Consider the following 20,536-nt stretch of genomic DNA (forward strand, 5'->3'; position numbering starts at 1 on the left):
ACTGACGTTTATCTGACATGACGTACCTATACATTTGATGTGCCCCTCCCCCGCAAAAAACGGCAGACTATTTTGTACCAAAAATTTTAGACATGGCGTCTCCGTTGATTATATCCTCTAAGGTACGTAACGTACAAATAGCTATGTCAGTCCATACAGAAGTTTGCACAATTGTGCAGGTTTTTCGGCAGAGGGGTAAGCTCTTAATGGCCACTCCAGTTATTAAATGCTCTAAGTAGGTACTATACGTGGTTAATTGTTTAACCATAGCAGATATCTGTCCAGTACAAACTCGTTGTATTAAACCTGACGGTGACGTGTAGAGATATAAAATGATTTAATGATTTTCGTTAATTCACGTCAGCTGTAGAGAAAAAGTACTTCCCTTCCCAGCACACAAACTTCTAGAGTCAGACCAAGAAAAGTCTGCAGCGGATTTGATAGCCCACGCAGTGCACGTGTTATTTTAAACGTCAAACTTCTATGAAATTATGACGTATAAATAACACAGACTGCGTGGGCTATCAAATCCGCTGCAGACTTTTATTGGTCCGACTCTATGCATAGCAGAGGGGCTACCGCCAAAACCGAAATTCGCAAATTGCGGGAATCTTTCTCTTTTATTCCAATGAAGGCATAATTAGAGTGACAGAGAAAAATGCCCGCAATTTGCGAACTTCGATTTTCGCGGTAGGCTGGCAGCTATGTAAGACAATGACAATATGATTATCTCTGTCTATGTTTGAAATGAGACAGTCCCTGGCTAAACTATAGCATTTTTTTGTATTTCATTTTTGCATCCTATTCCCCGTGTCGGAGCAGTAACTCTAGTAAAGTTATTTTATTATCATTAATATTCTGCATATCAATGATATGTTATTGACTAACAATATTCATTGCTATGCAGATGACAGCACTGGCGATAGCTGTTATACAGGTCGTGTAAACGCCCCCCCTGAGCAGGTGTCGGAGTGTAGGATGCGACTTGTGTCTGAGATCGAGACGTCCCTTGAACAGGTCTCCGAGTGGGGTAAACGTAACCTCGTCCAGTTCAACCCCAGTAAGACACAAGTCTGTGCGTTTTCCGCTAAAAAAGCCCCATTTGTCACGGCGCCAAAGTTTCAGGGCATTCCCCTTACCATGGCTAAAAGTATCGGGATACTTGGTGTCGATATTACGAACGAAGTCCAGTTTCGGAGTCATTTGGAACATAAAGCCAAACTGGCCTCCAAAAAGCTTGGGGTGCTTAACAGAGCCAAACAGTACTTCACACCTAGTCACCGGCTTTTGTTATATAAAGCGCAGGTTCGACCTCATATGGAGTACTGTTCTCATCTCTGGTCTGGCGCTCCACAATACCAGCTCCTTCCTCTTGACTCCATCCAACGGCGGGCAGTTCGTATTGTCGGCGATCCCGAACTTACTGACGGCTTAGAACTGTTAGAGCAAAGAGTCCTAGGCAATTGTTGACAGACTGGCTGGTTTGAATCTTGAAGGATGTTTGAATAGAATGTTATGACGGTTCTCTGTTCGAGAAAATAATATTGTCAGCGGAGGCTGTTTTTATTGTAATTGTATTATTTTATTGTGTTGTATTTGATATTAAAGTATTGCGTTATACACAGTGTTTTCAGTGATTAGTTTAGTGTGAGAGGAGAAGTTCTCACAGGTTATGGGAAGCACGATTTCCAAAAATCTGATCGATCTAATCATGAACAAGGTACAACACTAGTGTAAAGCTCAGAGAGAAATATTTTATGTTGGATCTAGAGGAATACGGCGGTAAGAACTACCTACCTAAAACGTCCTACGTTCGTTCGAGTAACAACACAATGAGTACCAACATGTCGAATGCGGGACCGGGGCTCCCGAGCATAGAGAAATTGCAAGGTAACAATAACTGGAATACCTGGAAGTTTGACATGGAGTGCATATTGGTGCACGATGATTTGTGGCAGTATATTGAGGCAGTTGCTGACACTACAAATGCTACGGCAAAGAGAAACGATCAGAGAGCGCGAACCAAAATATGTTTACTGATCGAGAGTCAGTGCAAGGTGCACGTGCGTAAAGCTACTACGGCGTACGAGACGTGGAATAATCTGAAAGCAGCTTACGAAGATAAAGGTATCAACAATAGATGTAGATTGTTGTCAATGCTAGTGAGCCTAAAATTGAACATGTTTAATTCAATAACTGAATATATAACTGAACTGATGCAAGTTAGCAACCAACTAGCAGACTTAGATAAAGAAATCGATGACGAATTACTAGCAGCTCTCATGCTACAAGGCCTACCTGAGGAATATGCGCCTATGAGGTTGGCGCTGGAGAGCGCGAACATAACCTTAACTTCGGACTATGTTAAAACAAAACTGCTGCAACTCGATGAGAACAAAATGAGTGCAGGCCCAAGTAACAAGCCTAGTTCGAGCTCAGCGCTCACTTCATCAAAGCATCACAACACTCATAAGAAATTTGTTCAGAGGAACAAAGAGTCCAAAGAGAAGAGGACTGTCAAATGCTTCATTTGCGAGGGACCGCATAAAGCTTGTGACTGTCCACACAATCCACGTCAATCGAAGAGGAATCATATGGCGACAGCACTAAGCAGTGTAGATCGAGAGAAGACTCATCAAGACGAGTGGATAATAGATTCAGGAGCGTCAGGACATATGAGTTTCAGGAAGGACTGGATGGATAAGTTTGTGAACTTTGACAAAGAGGTAGAAGTGAGTTGCGCGAATGGAGGTAAGGTTTTTGGAGAAGGGTTTGGTATTGTAGAAGATGGTTCACTTGATATTAGTATCAGTAATGTGATGTATGTACCAGACTTGTCTTCAAATTTACTTAGTGTGAGCAATATGGTCAATACTAAAAATAAGGTTGTGGTTTTTAATAAAAAAGGTTGCCAAATTTATAATGCTGATGAATGTTCTATAAAAGGGCACCCATGTGTAACCGGAAAGCATGATAGGGGCATTTATAAACTGACATGTTCCTCACAGGCAGTTGCACTGGCGTCTACAATTGGAAACGAGATGGAGCTTTGGCATAAAAGGATGGCACACTTGAGTGTACGTAACCTGACTTTATTGAGAGACAAAATGGCAACAGGGGTGAGTTTTTTAAACATTACTAACTCCAAAATGGACTGCGTAGCCTGCTTGATGGGCAAGCAGACTAGGCAACCATTTAAACGTAACCAGGCTACGAGAGCTGGAGAGCTCCTTGAGCTAATTCATTCGGATATTAGCGGGCCAATGAGTGGTAAGTCTATTGGGGGTCATAGGTACTATATAACTTTTATCGATGACTACTCGCGAAAAACTTTCGTATATTTTCTTGAAGCTAAAAGTGAAGCGTTTGAAAAAATAAAAGAGTTTATAAATTTAGCAGAGAGGCAAACAGGAAAGAAAGTGAAAGTAATAAGAACTGACAATGGAACTGAATACGTAAACAAGAGAGTGGATGCCTACCTCAAAGAACATGGCATAAGGCATCAGCTAACCATTACATACACGCCTGAACAAAATGGTGTAGCCGAACGTGCAAATCGGACGATTGCCGATAAGAGCCGAGCAATGTTACAAGAGGCAGGACTTCCCGTCAGTTTTTGGGCCGAAGCAGTAAACACTGCTGTATACTTAAAAAATAGAAGTCCTACTATAGCGGTAAAGGAGATGACGCCAGAAGAGATGTGGACTGGACGAAAGACAGATCTAAGTCATCTCAAGGTCTTCGGATGCAAGGCATATATGCACATACCAGATCAAAAGAGAACCAAGTGGGATCCGAAGAGTAAAGAGCTGGTATTTGTAGGATATTGCGAAGAGTCAAAAGGGTACCGGCTGATAGATCCTTCAAATGGAGAGCTACATAGAGCCCGAAATGTAGTATTTTTCGAGAACCAAAAATATGAAGGAGGTGCAAGGGCTCATGATCCTGAGAAGAAGCAGCACGTTACAATTAACCTAGAAGATCATGTACAGCAACCGGTAACTCCACAGCAAAGAGATAATGTTCAGCAACGGGAAACTCTACAGCAAAATGTTCAGCAAGAGCAAAGGGTTCAGGTAGAGAACCTGGAGTCAAATGATGGAGGTCATGATGCTCATATTGAAATATCTGATTGTGAAGAAAACTGGGCTTCGTCTGAAGAGAGATCAGATGAAGAAAATAGAGATATATCAGTAGAACTTTTACCAGCTGAAGAGAATAGAGATACATCAGTTGAACCTTTAGTGGAAGAAAGGAGATATCCACTCAGAGACAGAAAACCTGTTCAGTTACCTGACTATGTAACCTACCAAGCGACATCAGAGGTGGATGATCCGCTTACAGTGCAAGAGGCATTATCCGGAAAGGATGCTCAACAATGGAGAGATGCGATTAAGGAGGAGCTTGACGCACTGATGACAAACGGAACGTGGATTCTAGTAAAGCCTGAACAAGCAAGCAACGTTGTTGATTCCAAATGGATATTTAGAATCAAAAAGGAGGCGGGGAATAAAACTCGTTACAAAGCTCGCTTGGTTGCACGCGGCTTTAGCCAGAGAAAAGGCATAGATTACGACGAGACTTTCTCACCGGTAGTGCGACACAGTTCAATGAGACTTCTTCTAGCTTTAGCGGCTAATCTCGGTCTACAAATTGATCACATGGACGTAAAAACCGCGTTTCTAAATGGAAGTATTAATGAGAGAGTCTTCATGCGTCAACCACCACATTTCGAAGAGGAAGGGAAGGAAGACTACGTGTGTCTTATCCAGAAATCCCTATATGGACTTAAGCAAGCACCAAGATCTTGGAATTTGAAGTTACACGTTGAGCTGGAGAGCCTTAACTTCAAACGATGTAAAAATGAGTCGTGTGTTTATATAAGAAAAACAGAAAAGGACACGATAATCCTAGCTGTATATGACGATGACATCTTGATACTATATAACAACAAGATTGAGATGGAAAATGTTAAAGATGGACTGAAGGCGAAATTTGAGATGAAGGATTTGGGAAAGGCCGAACTGTTTCTTGGAATGCGAATTAAACAAGAAAACGGAAATATCCAAATCGACCAAGAGGAATACATAGACAAAGTCCTTCGTAGGTTTAAAATGGAAAACTGCAAGCCAGTTAGTACACCAGGAGTTCCAGGCCAACGTTTTCAGAAACCACAAGAGCCATATACACCTGATGAGAGTATACCCTACAGAGAGCTGATAGGATCACTGATGTATATAGCTGTGTGTTCTAGACCTGACATAGCACATTCAGTAAATTTTATGAGTCAGTTTTGTAACTACTATGAGGAAGTTCACTGGACTGCTACAAAGAGAATACTGAGGTATCTTAAAGGTACGAAAAGCATGGGACTCAAGTACTCCAAGGACATGACATACGGATATATACGAGGATTTGCCGATGCAGATCATGGTGGAAACCTTGTTGACAGAAAGTCATATTCCGGCAATGTCTTCATGATGGCAAAGGGAGCCATTTCATGGCAAAGTACCAAACAAAGGAGTATAGCTTTATCAACAGCTGAGGCTGAATATATGAGCCTATCCGAAGCTGCCAAAGAAGCCATATTCCTTCAAAGGTTCCTTACAGAAATTATGGGAAAAGAGGAGTCGCCCATAACAATACATACGGACAGCCAATCCGCTATGGCAATTGCACAAAACCCAGTGCAACATCAGCAGACTAAGCATGTTGATGTTCGCTACCATTTTATTAGAGAAGCAATCGAAAATGGTGCAATTTCGCTGGCGTACTTAGAAACAAAGCGAATGGTTGCTGATGTCTTGACAAAAGCCGTTGTTAGAGAGAAGCATGATTTTTGTCGTAGAGAGATGGGTGTGTGTTAAAGGTTGTTCGTTAGTCAGAGTGAAAGGAACCAGGAGAGTTTGGATGAGGAAAGGATGTCTGAGGGAAAACAATTGAGGAAGAGTGTTAGAGCAAAGAGTCCTAGGCAATTGTTGACAGACTGGCTGGTTTGAATCTTGAAGGATGTTTGAATAGAATGTTATGACGGTTCTCTGTTCGAGAAAATAATATTGTCAGCGGAGGCTGTTTTTATTGTAATTGTATTATTTTATTGTGTTGTATTTGATATTAAAGTATTGCGTTATACACAGTGTTTTCAGTGATTAGTTTAGTGTGAGAGGAGAAGTTCTCACAAGAACCTCTTAGCCTTCGGAGAGACGTTGGCTCTCTTTGCATGTTCTACCGTCTGTACAATGGGGAATGCTCGGAAGAACTTTTTGATTTGGTGCCATCGTCTCGTTTCTATCACCGCACCTCCCGCCAAAGGAGCAAAGTTCATCCCCACTTCTTAGATACATGGCACACCAAGAATAAGCGGGCATCTCGCTCGTTTCTTCCCAGAACGTGCAGAATGTGGAATGACTTGCCTCCTGAGGTATTTCCTTTGCGCTACGACATGGGATTCTTCAAGAAGCGGGTATTTAGGGTTCTCAAGGGTCGGCAACGCTTAAGTGGCTCCTGTGGTGTTGCTTATGTCCATGGGCGACGATGACCGCTTCCCATCAGGTGGCTCGTCTGCTCGTTTGCTGACTATAACATTAAAAAAAAAAAAATAATAATAATTTCACATTCACAATTAATTTTAATACTGATAATTTTGTGCACGTGTATCCGAACAAACTATTTTACACAACCCTTCTTTTTTGTTCGTAGTCGGGTAACTTAAGGCATTTTTTAACTTTGTAGATACTCTGCTGCAGCATAGATACATAGGATTATTTAAAAGTATTCTTAACAAACTTATTTTGGTCTAGATTTCTTTAAGAATTTTATATTTATTATCTTATTTAGTTTGTTTTCAAGAAGTATGATTGAATAAAATGGAACTAAATAAAGTAGTCCATACAAAGTGCTAATGATATGAAGCTACGCCTCATAACTCGCCCTGCTATTGGCTAAAATTACAATGAAAAATTAAAAAATATAAACTGGCGCGCCAGAGGGCTTACCGCGAACCACGTTCGACGTGTTGCCTCCCTGTCACACTTACGTACGAATTTACAAGTGCGACAGAGAGACAAGACGTCGAACGTGGTTCGCGGTAGGCTCTCAGTTTTGACAACCAACGAAACGTCACTTATTGTTATTATTACTTTCGGCAACTGAGATTTAATTTTGTGTATATTTTGCATATTTTAACTAGTCTGTAAACTAAATATTGCAATTAGAATTACTCTCTGCATTATAGTGTCTAATTAATAACTGGACAATGTCATCAACGCAACCAATTCATGCACTAAGCCTAGGTAAGAGAAGAATAGCAGGCGCAGATCTTTTCGTATTTACTTACTGTTAAAGGGCCCGTATGTGATATATGGAGAGAAAAACGGATAGATTTTCCAACATACATATACAATTTTCATACCAGTTTGATATACTGTTAAATTTCTTGATCTCCAAGCAGATTTATTCTCTTCACGTTTGAAATGGTTTTTGAATGGTTTTGAACTTTTATGATAATTTTCCCGCCGTCTCCATGCTAGTTTTAGTTGGTTATTGTCTGGTTAGCCTCCTGTTAGCTATAGTTTTTGCTAAAATCGCCAGGACAGTTTTTTTGTATGAAAACTTGCAACTTTAAATGCATTTTTTATCGAAACTACTGCACTCTAAAAGATTTGTACAAATGATCATAAGTGTAAACCATATTAGCTTGAGGCATTGTTCCCAGGACACTGGCCGGGTTCCGCGTTCCCCCTCTGCACAGGGAGGCTGAGTTTTTGCACAAAAAATGAGCCTGCGCAAACTTTTATTTTGTTGTACTTCTCGTCATTTAGATCAGGGGTTCCGACTAGGGAGTGCTTCCGGTACTGGTTTTCTATACAAATACAGTACCGGAACCGGGAATTCTCAGTTCTCAACATACAAACTCAGTACTGGGAGCATTCCCTAGTTGCGACACTGCATCGCATCATTGTCAACTGATATGCTCATAAAGGTATTCATACTACAAAAAAGATTGGGAACCCCTGATTTAGATTACTTATGTAAATATTAACATGCAAATTCCGAGGTGATCTGATGATGCAGTCAAAGATGGCCTGAGAAACTCCTAGACAACAAATGTAAACTAATACAGAATAGCATTTTTTTTGTTTGTTATTGTATTTTCTCGATGAAGCAAACAATGTTGTGGATACTATTTTTGTGTGTAGCAACTATGACAAAGCCTGCACTGTTGATTGATATTGTAATTAGTTTGGATTTTTGTATTTTCAATAAATGATTTTGTGCTCTGACCAAATACAGTAAATGTAATCATAAGAAAGGTCCTAAACAATAAGAATAAAGACAAGAACATGACATGAAGAATGACAATAAACAATAAAGAGGAATTGGGAGACTTAAGAACAAGAGATACCTAGTCACAAAGCAAAAGTTTTTTATTAAAGTAACTTGTTTGTTTCAGACTCGGTGCAGCAGCAAGCCTTCATTAAATATTTTAATGCATTACCAGATGTAAGTACCATTATATTGTCATCATACTGCTATACTATTACATTCTGGGTGGGAAACTTAGAGACAGAGTCAAATTATCCATAATCAAGGCAAAATCAAAAACAAAAACAATAACTAAAATAATAAAAGAACAAAAATGGCGCTGGACAGGCCATATGATGAGAGAAACCTGATAGAGAGACTAGATAAGTGGACAAAGGACCTTGTAGAGTGGTGCCCAAGATATAATAAAAGAAAGAGTGGTCCACAGAAGTTTAGATGGTCGAATGATCTAAAAAGAATAGGAGGAGGTAAATGGATGCAAACAGCAAAAGATAGAATAAAATGGAAATCTATGGAGGAGGCCTACGTCAAAGGACGAGTTGAAGCTAAAGTTATAAAACTGAATTAATATATACTACAACTGACTTCAATAATAAAGGCTAATTACAATTACATTCTGGGTTACTTTGTGCTGTTTCCCAAATAGTATCTAATTTTTAGGGTTCCGTACCCAAAGGGTAAAACGGGACCCTATTACTAAGACTTCGCTGTCCGTCCGTCCGTCCGTCCGTCCGTCCGTCCGTCCGTCTGTCACCAGGCTGTATCTCACGAACCGTGATAGCTAGACAGTTGAAATTTTCACAGATGATGTATTTCTGTTGCCGCTATAACAACAAATACTAAAAACAGAATAAAATAAAGATTTAAATGGGGCTCCCATACAACAAACGTGATTTTTGACCAAAGTTAAGCAACGTCGGGAGTGGTCAGTATTTGGATGGGTGACCGTTTTTTTTATGCTTTTTTTTTGTTTTGTTTTTTTTTTGCATTATGGTACGGAACCCTTCGTGCGCGAGTCCGACTCGCACTTGCCCGGTTTTTTTTATATAGGCAAAGCATGCTTTCACTTTTGCCTATGTTAAGGGGATGTGGTTGAAAGTTTGTGAAATCTATGTACTGGATATATAATAGTACTTTGTGGGGCACTTTTGGATGAGACCAGCTCAGGACCGGGATAAGTGGCGTACATGAAGAGAGGCCTATGCTCAGCAGCGGGCCACTGAAGGCTAGAATGATGATGACCTTGCTAATAGAGACCAATTTGCAATTGGGCAATTGTAATTGAAAAATAAAATGTTCTAAGTGCGGTCATGGCTTGACGAGGTTAAGCAGAATTTAAGTAGACAGGATGTAGGTTTAATTATATTGGACATTAATAAACTGTTATAGAGACCCCACAATCTGGTGATTGTGATAATCTGCATGTGGTAGTTTGAATACAGGTAGGCAGAAGATTATGACAGTTTATCTTACTGCTGAGTATTATGCAATAATGTTCTTTTATTTATTTGTTATAAAATGTTGACACATACTTCAAACTTATCACCGTACTATTCAGTAAGTGCCCCAACTTATTATTGTAATGTTTTGGCTACCTAACTGTTTTTAAACAATGTCACTGCTTTCTTGAATAATAGCTCTAACATGATAAACTTATCTCTTTTTTTAAGCAAGTTCAAGTTCAGTAGGGTCATGCCTGATACAGTTATCATGGAATAAAACAATGACTTAATTATTTGTAGCATTTAATTTTTCTAGCAATTTAAGCATTATGACTAGTTTTATATGATTTAAACTATTAATTTCCTCTCATAAATTAATACATAGTGGTAAATACCAAATTTAGCTTCTTCTAAACCATGAAGCAACGGAATCTTTAGCACTGGTAAGTTTGCCACCCACTGACTTCCAAAATCCGGGCTTTTCTGTTGTTGTGACAGAGGGTGGAACTATTTCGATGTCTTGTTTCGGATTGGTTTGGGAACCATGGTCACTGACAGGAGTAATCTTCTGTTCTTCAGCTACCTGTGTGTGTGAATGAGTTACAAATTCTCTAGCTTCATGTTGATATGAGGTTTGACTGTGCTGTTCTAAATTGGAGAATTGTTGTAAATTTTGTTGGGTTAGATCTTGAGTTTGTTGTCCAAAGTCTTCGAATTGCTGTTCTGTATTTTGTTGGTCAAGTTTTTGGGTGTGCTGACCTAAATGGTGAAACTGTTGGAGATTATGCTGACTTAAATCTTGATTTTGCTGTCCAAAATCTCCTGTGGTTAGTTGGTCAAAGTTCTGGCTATGTTGACCCAAATTAGGAAACTCTTGTAGATTTTGTTGGTTTAAATCTTGCGTTTGTTGTCCAAAGTCTTCAAATTGCTGTTCTGTATTTTGTTGGTCATGTTTTTGGGTGTGCTGACCTAAATGGTGGAACTGTTGAAGATTTTGCTGACTTAAATCTCGACTTTGCTGCCCAAATTCCTCTGTGTTTAGTTGGTCTAAATTCTGGCTTTGTTGACCTAAATTAGTAAACTCTTGTAGATTTTGTTGGTTTAAATCTTGGGTTTGCTGTCCAAAATCTTCGAATTGCTGATCTGTATTTTGTTGATCAAAGTTTTGCGTGTCAACGTTTTGATTGTGCTGATCAATATTCTGGGACTGTTGTTGATTTTGTTGATGAAAATCTTGGTTTTGCTGCATTGTATTTTGTTGTTGTAAATTATGATAATTTTTCTGTATGTTCTCAGATGTATCATGCTCCTGTATTTCCTCTGGCTGTCCCAAGAAATGTTGTGCTCCAGTTTGACCATGAGATGTTGTGTGTTTTACTGAACGTGGAGTAGTTGTTGATGATTTAGAGCGTCTAATCTGATGTAATTCTTCTGTAGCCCTTTGCCGTTGTTCTTCAAGCGATTTTTGTTGACTTATGCTTAAAACACTAAGTGTATCTGACTCAGTTGTATATTGATCAGTGCCCCTTGATAAGCTTAATGCTTCGATGTCTTCAGGGCTCTTTTCTGGCTTTAATTGGGTTGTGTACGTTTGATAATTTTGAACAGATTTTGGTGTAGTTTTTGAGTCACCTTCAGCACCAATATCTCCGCGGCCAACTTCAGCTGGTTCAAGTTCTTCGGGTGTTTCATCATCATCGTCATCTTTGGGTTTTTCAGGTGCAACTTCTTTAGGCAGTTGGTCGTTCTTTGGTTTGTCGCTTGTACTATTGAAAATAATAGATGGCTGGTATCCTGAACTTTGTGCTTGTTGCTGATTCCAATTGCTACTTGCCCAGTTGCTATCATGTTGAGAGATATTTTCCTGTCCATATGAGTGTTGTGAATTTTGATACTCAGTATGTTGCTGGTTTTCATTTGAATGCTCAGATTGCTCTTCCATATTGTCTATTTTGTCCCATATACTTTGCAAGGGGTTATTGTGAGATGTTTGCGCGTTATTGTTATTGACATGTTGTCCCCAACTAACGCCATGATCCTGTGAATTTGAATAAGAATTATGATTATTATAACTGTGTTGACTGTAGTTATGGTTGTTTTCATGCTTTTGATTATTGGTAAGACCCCAAAACTCAAGATCGGCAGGATTGTTAGCGCCTGAATTTTCTTTATTGAAGGTGTTTAGGGTGTTTCCAGCATGCTCTCTGTTAGGTTTTACCTCATCAACACTTCCAAAATGTGTTTGAGTCTGTTGTTCTGTGTTTGTGTCTGTGTGCCGTGTTTTATTTATGGTATTTATGTTATTCCATTGAGTTTGTACTTGTTGTCGCGCTTGATCTAAATCATCCCAATTATTATGAGTTTTTTGTCCTAAGTCTTCAGTTTTTTGTGTTTGTTGACTTAGGCCTTCTATATTGTCCCACTTACTTTGTGTTTGTTGTCCGAAATTATCTAAATTTCCTAAAGTTTGTTCAGACTGATGACTGTTAGTTGCCATGTCATGCCACTGGCCCTGTGTGTGACTTGCTTGTTGTTCAATGTTACTCCATGATTGTCGACTCTGTTGGCCAAGGTCCTCTAAATTACTTTCAAATTTATGATTTAACTCGTGCCACTTACCCTGTGTTTTTTGCTGTCCAAAATCTTCAAGATTTTGAGATTGGCTCTGCTGTTGAATGTTACCCCAAGATTGTTGTGTTTGTTGACCTAGGTCTTCAAGGTTTGCTGACTGGCTGTGTTGACCGAAATCTTCGAGATTTTGAGTCTGTTGCCCTAGGTCTTCAAGGTGTGCTGACTGGCTCTGTTGACTGAAATCTTCGAGATTTTGAGTCTGTTGCCCTAGGTCTTCAAGGTGTGCTGACTGGCTCTGTTGACCGAAATCTTCGAGATTTTGAGTCTGTTGCCCTAGGTCTTCAAGTTTTGCTGACTGGTTGTGTTGCTGAAACGAGTTTTGAGCCTGTTGAGAAAGGCTTTGATCCCAAGCTGTTTGAGCCTGTTGTCCTAGATCCTGCTGGTAATAATCGGCAGAGCGTGTAGACCGACGATACCTGCACAGACTATCGCAGTCTACAGCACTTCCTTGAGAATAATGCTGATGGGAACCATAACGTTGCGATGAAGCAGCGTTTTTAGTACCGGAAACAATTCGCTGTGATGCTTCTCCAGTTGTCCCTGATGGGTAGATTACATAGGGATCACCCTGTTTTTCCCATGACTTGTGATAGGCATAAGAGGATTGGTAACTTTTAGGCTGGGCATCTACAAGAGGCGCGAGTCCAGAGTGACTACCATGTGCTCCTTGCGTGTAGGCGTTTGAGTTAACGTCGGATTGAGAACTGGCTTGAGCATTGTGCTGGGATCTATAATCCGCTTGGTGACTGGATTGACTTGATCCTGAGTAGCTGTTGTATCTATTGGCAGAATCGTAAGAATTGGCACTGGCGCCTTGAGCGTCTTCATATAATTCACTATTTACAGACAATGGATTAACTACAGGCGCGACTGTTACTGGTGCATCGGTGGTTTCGCTATGCCTTTCCCAAGCTTTGTGATAGTCGTACGAGGAAGAATAATGCTTCCCGTTAGGCGTTGGAACAGAGCCGATATGTTGCTGGTTGTTGTTCAAAACTTCAGCTTCACTATTAATAGCATTTTGATCGAATGAAGAAGCAGCTGTTTGCGAGGCATACCTGTTGCTAGAACTTTGGCCCACGGAAGAGGAAGCTCTGTAGGCATCATAACCAGCCTCTCCGTAAACCGGTATCGCTATTTGAGTTCCGGGCCTTGCTATGATTCGTACTGGTGTTACTACAGTATAACGGCGAGTTTGGTCACCAGTTCCATAGGCTCCGGACTGTCCAGTTAAACTGCTTTGGTCATAAACGTTTTGAGAGTTATACCCTGAACGAGATTGGTATCCAGACGCTGAATGATAACCAGTGCTATGACTGTTGCTGCCAAGGCTAGATCCGTAGCCAGCACTATCCGCGGCATGCAAGCTTCCTGAATGCAGTGACGATTGTCCTAACTGGCTTGATGCACCATACGCACTTTGCTGAGACTGGCTTCTCCAGTCAGCGTTAGAATGTTGGTTAGAAGCCGCCAACGAAGAAGAATGAATGCTGTCAGAAGATGAGCTATCTCCAAAATGCCTTCCCTGAAGGTTGCTCAGATCGTGGTAGCCGGATCCATAGTGTCCTGCCGTGTTAGCAGCCGTGTAAACGCTTCCCGCTCTAGTTTTCGAAGCATCACCTAGTTCTCCTTGTACTTGGTTTATGGCTCCACTCATTTGATGCTGGGCTAGAGTGTCCATGTTGTGTGCTTTTTCGTAGTTGCCTGCCACGTTACCTCTTTGAGCACCATAGTAGCCGGATTTACTTCCTTCGTCTGAAGAGCTCCTGGCGTACTGGAACTCTTCGGTTTCCTTGTATGTTTCAGGCCTGGCCCAGGCCAGCGCTGAGATGGCGACGACGAGGATTAAACTCCTCATTGTGTTGTTTCGATTCGCCTCCTATAATATAAACAATACATCATCAATAGGTTTAAATGACACTATTATTTAATATTAAATGGTAAAAAAGAAATTTGGAAAGATCCTCGACCAAAGACCCACGTCTCAAGCGTCTCATAACAAAAATCACAAAGTATCACAAAGAGAGAGCATTTCTCTTATTTTTAAACCCGAAAAAAACAAACTTTATAGGAGTTTTCAGGCCGGCAGCTCACTTGAACATGTAGGCTCAAATACTTGTAATATAGGATAATTCGCCAGTAACTGGCCGGTTTTAGTAACTGGCTAACTAAAAAAATGAATTCTATTCACCTATAAACAGAATTCTTTTTAGTATAAGGCGGCTAGTTATTGAAGGCTGGCCAGTTATTGAAACCTTATACTAAAATGAACTCTGTTTATAGGTGAATAGAATTCATTTGGTGGCCAATTACGAACAGTGGCCAGTTACTGGCGAATTACCCTATCAATTTCCTTACTTGCTCAATTCGTTTTTAATAGTAGAAGGGGTAGGTACTTATAGCTAAGAAAAAAACGTGCTTCCAATTTGACAGCTGAATTAGGTAAGTATACTATGTCATTGCGCTACACCGTACAGTCAACAACAGAGCTATGAATACAGGCAAAGTGTCAAAAATATGTATACAGTACTTTATTGCCTGTACATTAAGGTCGTGTATACATATTTTTGGCACTTTGCTTGTATTCATAGCTCTGTTGTTGACTGTACATTATGCGGTATGCGGATGTGGTAGTTCCGGTTGCCAAATTTGACGTTTGACTATTCAGTTGCCAAAAAACATACGGCGCTGTATCGGCTGTCAAACTTGTTGATACGATTTTTTCTCAGACTACACCTCTTCTACAAGCAATAACTCTATGCTTAGTATAAAAAAAACGAGGGATAATTGATTAACAGTCCGCTGGACGGTATCGGCCTGTCAGTTATTTTGACAGTTCCGAACAACTGACAGGCTGATACCGTCCGGCGGACTGTTATGGTAACATTCCATTTCTAACCGCAGCTGCATTACTGTGAATTTTACTATGGAAATTGACAATGACAGCGACGCGTTCAGTACCGGTAGTGCAGCTGTGGTTAGAAATGGAATGTTACCATTAATCAGTGGGCCGCTTTAGATCAAAAAAATTACATATAACGATCAAATAAAAAAAATACAATGAGTCTAAGCACGGATATTGTATTTCATGGTCTTCATCAGCAGTTCCATCCACTTTACCGAAGGGTTCTTTCCGTGAGAAAATGCACGAGAAGCGCTTCCTTTTTGACCTCGGTTAAAATCTTTAAATGTTCACGTGAGTCGCCGGTTTCGTGAATTAGTTATCCTGAACTTCTTATTTGTATTTAACAACTTTAAAAAAAATGTTGTTTTTTTACATATTAATATTGTGAATAAATAAAGTAGTAATTATTGGATTAACACAAAAAAAAATGTATCACAAATCATATCGTATGTATAAGTATCGCCTCTTTGTGAAAAGTTAGGTTACTTAGGTACTGCAAAGGCATAAAGACCACAATGGCCACTATGGTCAGTTAAGAGTGTGTTACTTTCAGTACAAATCCTTCGTTAAAATATATATTTCATATTAAAAATGATTCAAGTTCTAAAAGTTGTCTTAGGTATATCCTACATACTAAAATGAGAGTTCAATTGGGCCAATTTGTTTAACTGATCTGTCATTTTAGCAAAAAATAAATGGTACAGAAGCTAGATATTTGTGTAATAAATTGGTCAACCTAACTAACATTTTAGTAGGTATCTGAGATATAAAGGCAGGGTTTGTTATTTACCTTTCTAACGACGAGTCGGTCCCCTCAAAAATTAAAACGCTTCAAATAATTGGACCTCTCCTGTCTCCGTAAGTCCGCACACTGACATTGCCTGCTCGATCGCAGTCAATATATGGCCGTATTAATTAGTATTATATTATATTCGATAACCCTTGCTCTGTCATCATAACGTTTTCTGCGAATTGGTCCTGGTTATTCTTACTGTTAGGCGAGCGAATGAACGAGTTCTACGGCCCACCAGTCAATCGTGACCTCTCGACTCTTGACAGTGCCGTTTGTCACCTGGGCCTAAATATGAGCCGCTTATTCTTATTTCAGCCAGTTGTCATAAATCAAATAAGTATATACGTAATCGAAAATACTTATCACATAAGAGAGTTTTTCGACCAGCGGCGATAAGCGAGAAGCGAGTAGTGAAAGATGAGCGGGTTTTTTTTCTTCTAGGGCTGGTGTTTTCTCTTCCCCGCCATTCATCTCGTGATTTATCGGGTTGCGCTATATGTTAAACGAAATTGACTCGGCGAGGTGACGCTATAAAATACCATGAAACGACTTGTTTGCCTTTAGTAAAGGCACTTGCCAGTATTTATAAACAGTCCGTGATCAATTAGGTAATAGTTATATGCGTCAGTTGCGTTTACAAGGGATTATCATCTACAAGTACGTTTCTTGCGTCAGAAACCGGTTAAATTTTATGAGGCAAACAGTCAGTTAGCGATTGCAATAACAGCAAAGATGCAAACGCAAAAAACAAGAGCTACTACTTGTACACGGCCAAACTGTTGACAAATGAGCAATCACTATTTATATAAGTGATTTTTAAGTTAATGGTAAGAGTGAATCAGTGACATGACTTCACCATGCTGTCATTGATGTCGCGTGGGTATTTAATTTTTTATTACATACTGAATGTAATTATGCAATGTGTTTGTAAACAATGCTTGACGAGGCTAGACTAGGTGTCGTTTCTATTGATTTCTACTTTGTTTTGTGGTTACGTTTGCCAAGAAATTAAGGCAAACATGTGTGCTGTGCATTCTTTCAAGTGGAGTGAAAAACTACGCACTGCTTTCTTATTACATGTTACTTTGTGATGAAAATAAAGGTACCTAATAATATTCTAGATACCTAATGTACTTGAGGCTACAAAATTATTCGGTAGGTCATAGGTACCAATAATCACAGCACTCTCCTCATCACTAGCAGCTAGTGCTAGTGCTAGCTAGTGCTAGGGCACTGATTAGTAAAAAAAATCTCCTTTACCCCTCTTTCCCCAGGAGACAACCCTTATCCTTATATTAAAATAATATAATGTTATACCCTCAAACTTGCCTCAAACCCTCTACACGCGCATTCACAAACTCGCAAAATGTATGATCTATACACTTCTGACTTTCTGACCTTCCTTAAGCACATCTTATCGCTCTGCGGTTTGACGACCTATATTATCACTTGTCTTCTTGGAATCCGGCACCTATCGCATACTGATTTGAATAATAACAAAATAAAATAACTTATTTATTTTTATTAACATCTTCAATTCCCTGGTAGACAAGGCGTATCAATGTTGAAGTTTCCAAGCCTCTAGAAGCCGATGGACGCCAAAAACGGATAACGGCCTGGACATTGCGCGACTGGCTTCGGCTAAGGCGACAACCATAAGTGAGAACGAAAGGTCCGATCGCTGTGTCTCGCTCCAAGCTATCGTTGTCGCCTTAGCCGAAGCGAGTCGCGCAATGTCGTGGCCAGCGCGTAAAGGCGTGAGTTGTCTTGCACACAGTGCCAAGAATGTTTAGGAAACTTTTTTGATTTGGCGTTTACTTAAGTTTTGGTTTTACAAGTGCGGTTAAATCGATCTGTGGAAGCTTATACATATATATTTAATTCACTAAATTTAACTGTCATGTATAGTTTACAGTAAGAAATGTTTCCGTCAGCCCCATGGAAATTTCTAGCTAACTATTATTGTTTTCATCACGGTCGTCCGTTGTATCAGATAAGCAGAATAACAGAAGAGTTCAAGTTTCAGTTCAAGTGAAGCTTGATTCTACAGATATAAACAGATTGCCACAAATAACGGCGAAGATGTTTATAATTTTATGTGTCTTCTGGCTAGGGTTTAATGGTTATCCTTTAAAAGGTGAATATCTTCACACTATAATTTTAAACTTTATTCCATAGTACTAGGATTTCATTTTGAGTAACAATATCTTGCAACTTCATGCCTCTTAAAAGGGAATAATATCATTATGATATTTATGATATTATCATTTTGGTTCTTCATGACCACCATGTCTGCTTCAAATGATTCATGTGGTTCTACTATTAGGTACAAGGCTTTTTTGGCAATTTGTGATATTGCAAATGTCACAAGTCGCCTAAACGTCTAAAACATATGTACATATATGCTTATATGTATATATATGCTTTGCACTTAGGTACCAATTACAAACAGCTTGTATATAGTAAGACTTTTTTGTAAATCTTACTCAATGTGGCCTAATTAAAAATCTGAACTAATTAGGTTGTTTTTTCCTCCTTTTCGCAGACGCAATATATTTGATAAGTGATATATTACCGTCAACATACTAAGATACTGTTATTTATTTGCTGAATGTAGGTCTCTTCCAAGGATTCTCGTACAGGAAAAAGATGCTCTTGACACACTTTGAGTTCTGCAGAAAAATGTCGCGATATTATTATTTGTCATAGGTTTATATCTTTTATCCGGTCTTGAGCAAAATGTCAAGGGCATTAATAAATTGTCTGAATAGAAAAGCCTGTGTCTTAATAGAAGTTCCTGCAGCTTTTTATAAAATAATTGTCCAGTAAATTTTGAAATTTGCACTGCTAACCGCCCTTAACATGTCCAAGACGATATCGCCGGCTTACAATAATTTAGGCGACTATAGGTCCTTTATAGGGGTATGGGAATTTCACCGTAAGAACCCACCATGCACACAACAATGAATCGTTTACTAAAACTATCCACCAAACACACATTTTAAAACTAGGTTTCTAAACGCAAGACCTCTAAAAACTTCATTCCTGCTTTGCATTTATTTTATCTTGCCTTGGGTTTTCAGAAACCGCCCACAACGGTCAGAATCTTCGACCGCAATGAGTATTACAGCGTGCACGGTGTGGACGCGACCACCTGCTCCAGGGAGGTGTTCTCGTCCATCGCGAACATCAAGAAAATGGGCCTGGAGCCCAACAAGCTCGAATATCTCGTGCTCTCTAAAGGAAACTTCGAGATTCTCATCAAGAAACTGCTTCTAGTAAGTTCAATACCATTATAATCCCATAGGCCTGGCCAGCCACATAAGGGCTCACGCTAGACAACGTCCATGATGTTTATTTAGGGTCGCCCTCATCGAAAACAATGAGGTGGACTATATACAATATAATCCCACAGGATTACTCCATAGAGTATACCTACATATACGACATCTACTCAAAGAATCACAAATGACCAGTACATACATGGGTCTGTATGGTATCAGTTATGCCAACAACAGTACATCGTACATCCCACTGCTGGACATAGAAACTCCCCACAACAGCCTCAACCTTCGACCACTACTTTTTCTAGCGTCGTGCTCTTAAGGCCCCAGTACACAATGGGCCATCGCCGGCCACTCCAAGGGACGCAGCCATGCGGTAGAATGAGATAGCAATATCACTTGCTCCCTCTAACGCATAAATGCGTCCCTTGGAGTGGCCGGCGATGGCCCATTGTGTACTGGGGCCTTTAGGGCCAGTTGCACCAACCACATTTGATAGACTGATCAACGTCAGCCGGCGCGCCCCGGCACTTGACTATGAAACTTTCCATACATAAAAATTTAGCGAACTCTTTAACGATACGAACAGTTTGGTGCAAAAGTTTCATAGTAAAGCGCCGGGGCCCGCCGGCTGACGTTGATCAGTCTGTCAAATGTGGTTGGTGCAACAGGCCCTTACCCCCTTATTCATTAACGTTTACTAAAGTTGACAAGCCGATAATAATCGTTTGTCCCTTTCCATCATACCAATACGTCGGAAAGGGACAAACGATTATTATCGGCTTGTCAACTTTAGTAAACGTTTATGAATACGGGGGCTAGCCTGTAGCCGCCCAGACATCAAAACTTGCGAATACAAATGCAATTTTGATTTGTAAAAATAAAGAATCAAATTAGAATGGAACGGGAGACCTTTTTATAGGTCTCCGGGCGGCTGGAGGATGATAACATAAGAGAAGCCAGTGGCTTATTACCTAACTAGTGGCACAGCGCTCACCACCTTCAAACTTGACATTCGTGTTACTTTCTTCTTTAGCGGTCACACTGGCAGCTCTTGGTCTCTTGATGCGTTCCTGATTTCTGTTAGTATTCGATATTGCATTAGAAATGACCTTCAGTGTTCTATTATAATATTTCTAATAAGGCGCCGTTTATA

The 20,536-nt window shown here is 39.9% G+C and overlaps 2 protein-coding genes and 1 long non-coding RNA gene across 6 annotated transcripts in view; 1 reads left to right on the forward strand and 2 right to left on the reverse strand.

Annotated features, from left to right (window-relative positions):
- Nucleotides 1-1,144: 1,144 nt before the first annotated feature.
- LOC134794588 (uncharacterized) lies at nt 1,145-6,608 on the reverse strand. The gene is made up of 2 exons (XR_010144687.1): nt 6,186-6,608; nt 1,145-1,423 (listed from the first exon to the last, which is right to left on the reverse strand). It is a non-coding gene; the product is annotated as an uncharacterized LOC134794588 (long non-coding RNA).
- Nucleotides 6,609-7,130: 522 nt separating this feature from the next.
- Nucleotides 7,131-20,536, forward strand: part of LOC134794352 (DNA mismatch repair protein Msh2) — a 37,132-nt gene continuing 23,726 nt past the window's right edge. Inside the window, exons 1-3 of the mRNA XM_063766146.1 lie at nt 7,131-7,292; nt 8,453-8,502; nt 19,180-19,374. Coding sequence (XP_063622216.1) covers nt 7,256-7,292; nt 8,453-8,502; nt 19,180-19,374 — 282 coding nt within the window. The 5' untranslated portion in view covers nt 7,131-7,255. The remainder of the gene's footprint in view (nt 7,293-8,452; nt 8,503-19,179; nt 19,375-20,536) is intronic.
- LOC134794350 (GATA zinc finger domain-containing protein 14-like) lies at nt 10,054-16,215 on the reverse strand. 4 transcript variants are annotated; one of them, XM_063766145.1, is made up of 3 exons: nt 16,094-16,215; nt 12,655-14,277; nt 10,054-12,486 (listed from the first exon to the last, which is right to left on the reverse strand). In XM_063766145.1, exons 2-3 carry the CDS (start codon nt 14,254-14,256, stop codon nt 10,168-10,170), a joined length of 3,921 nt encoding a protein of 1,306 aa, XP_063622215.1. In that variant the 5' UTR covers nt 14,257-14,277; nt 16,094-16,215; the 3' UTR covers nt 10,054-10,167. The 4 variants fall into 4 exon arrangements, with proteins under 4 accessions (XP_063622215.1, XP_063622213.1, XP_063622214.1 ...); XM_063766143.1 differs by having other exon boundaries at nt 12,523-14,277; XM_063766144.1 differs by having other exon boundaries at nt 10,054-10,415; nt 10,527-14,277.

This window comes from Cydia splendana, chromosome 10 (assembly GCF_910591565.1).
Source record: "Cydia splendana chromosome 10, ilCydSple1.2, whole genome shotgun sequence".
NCBI lineage: Eukaryota > Metazoa > Arthropoda > Insecta > Lepidoptera > Tortricidae > Cydia > Cydia splendana.

Coding starts and splice junctions, on each gene's coding strand:
- LOC134794350 (XM_063766142.1), bottom strand. CDS start 14,256: ATGAGGAGTTTAATCCTCGTCGTCGCCATCTCAGCGCTGGCCTGGGCC.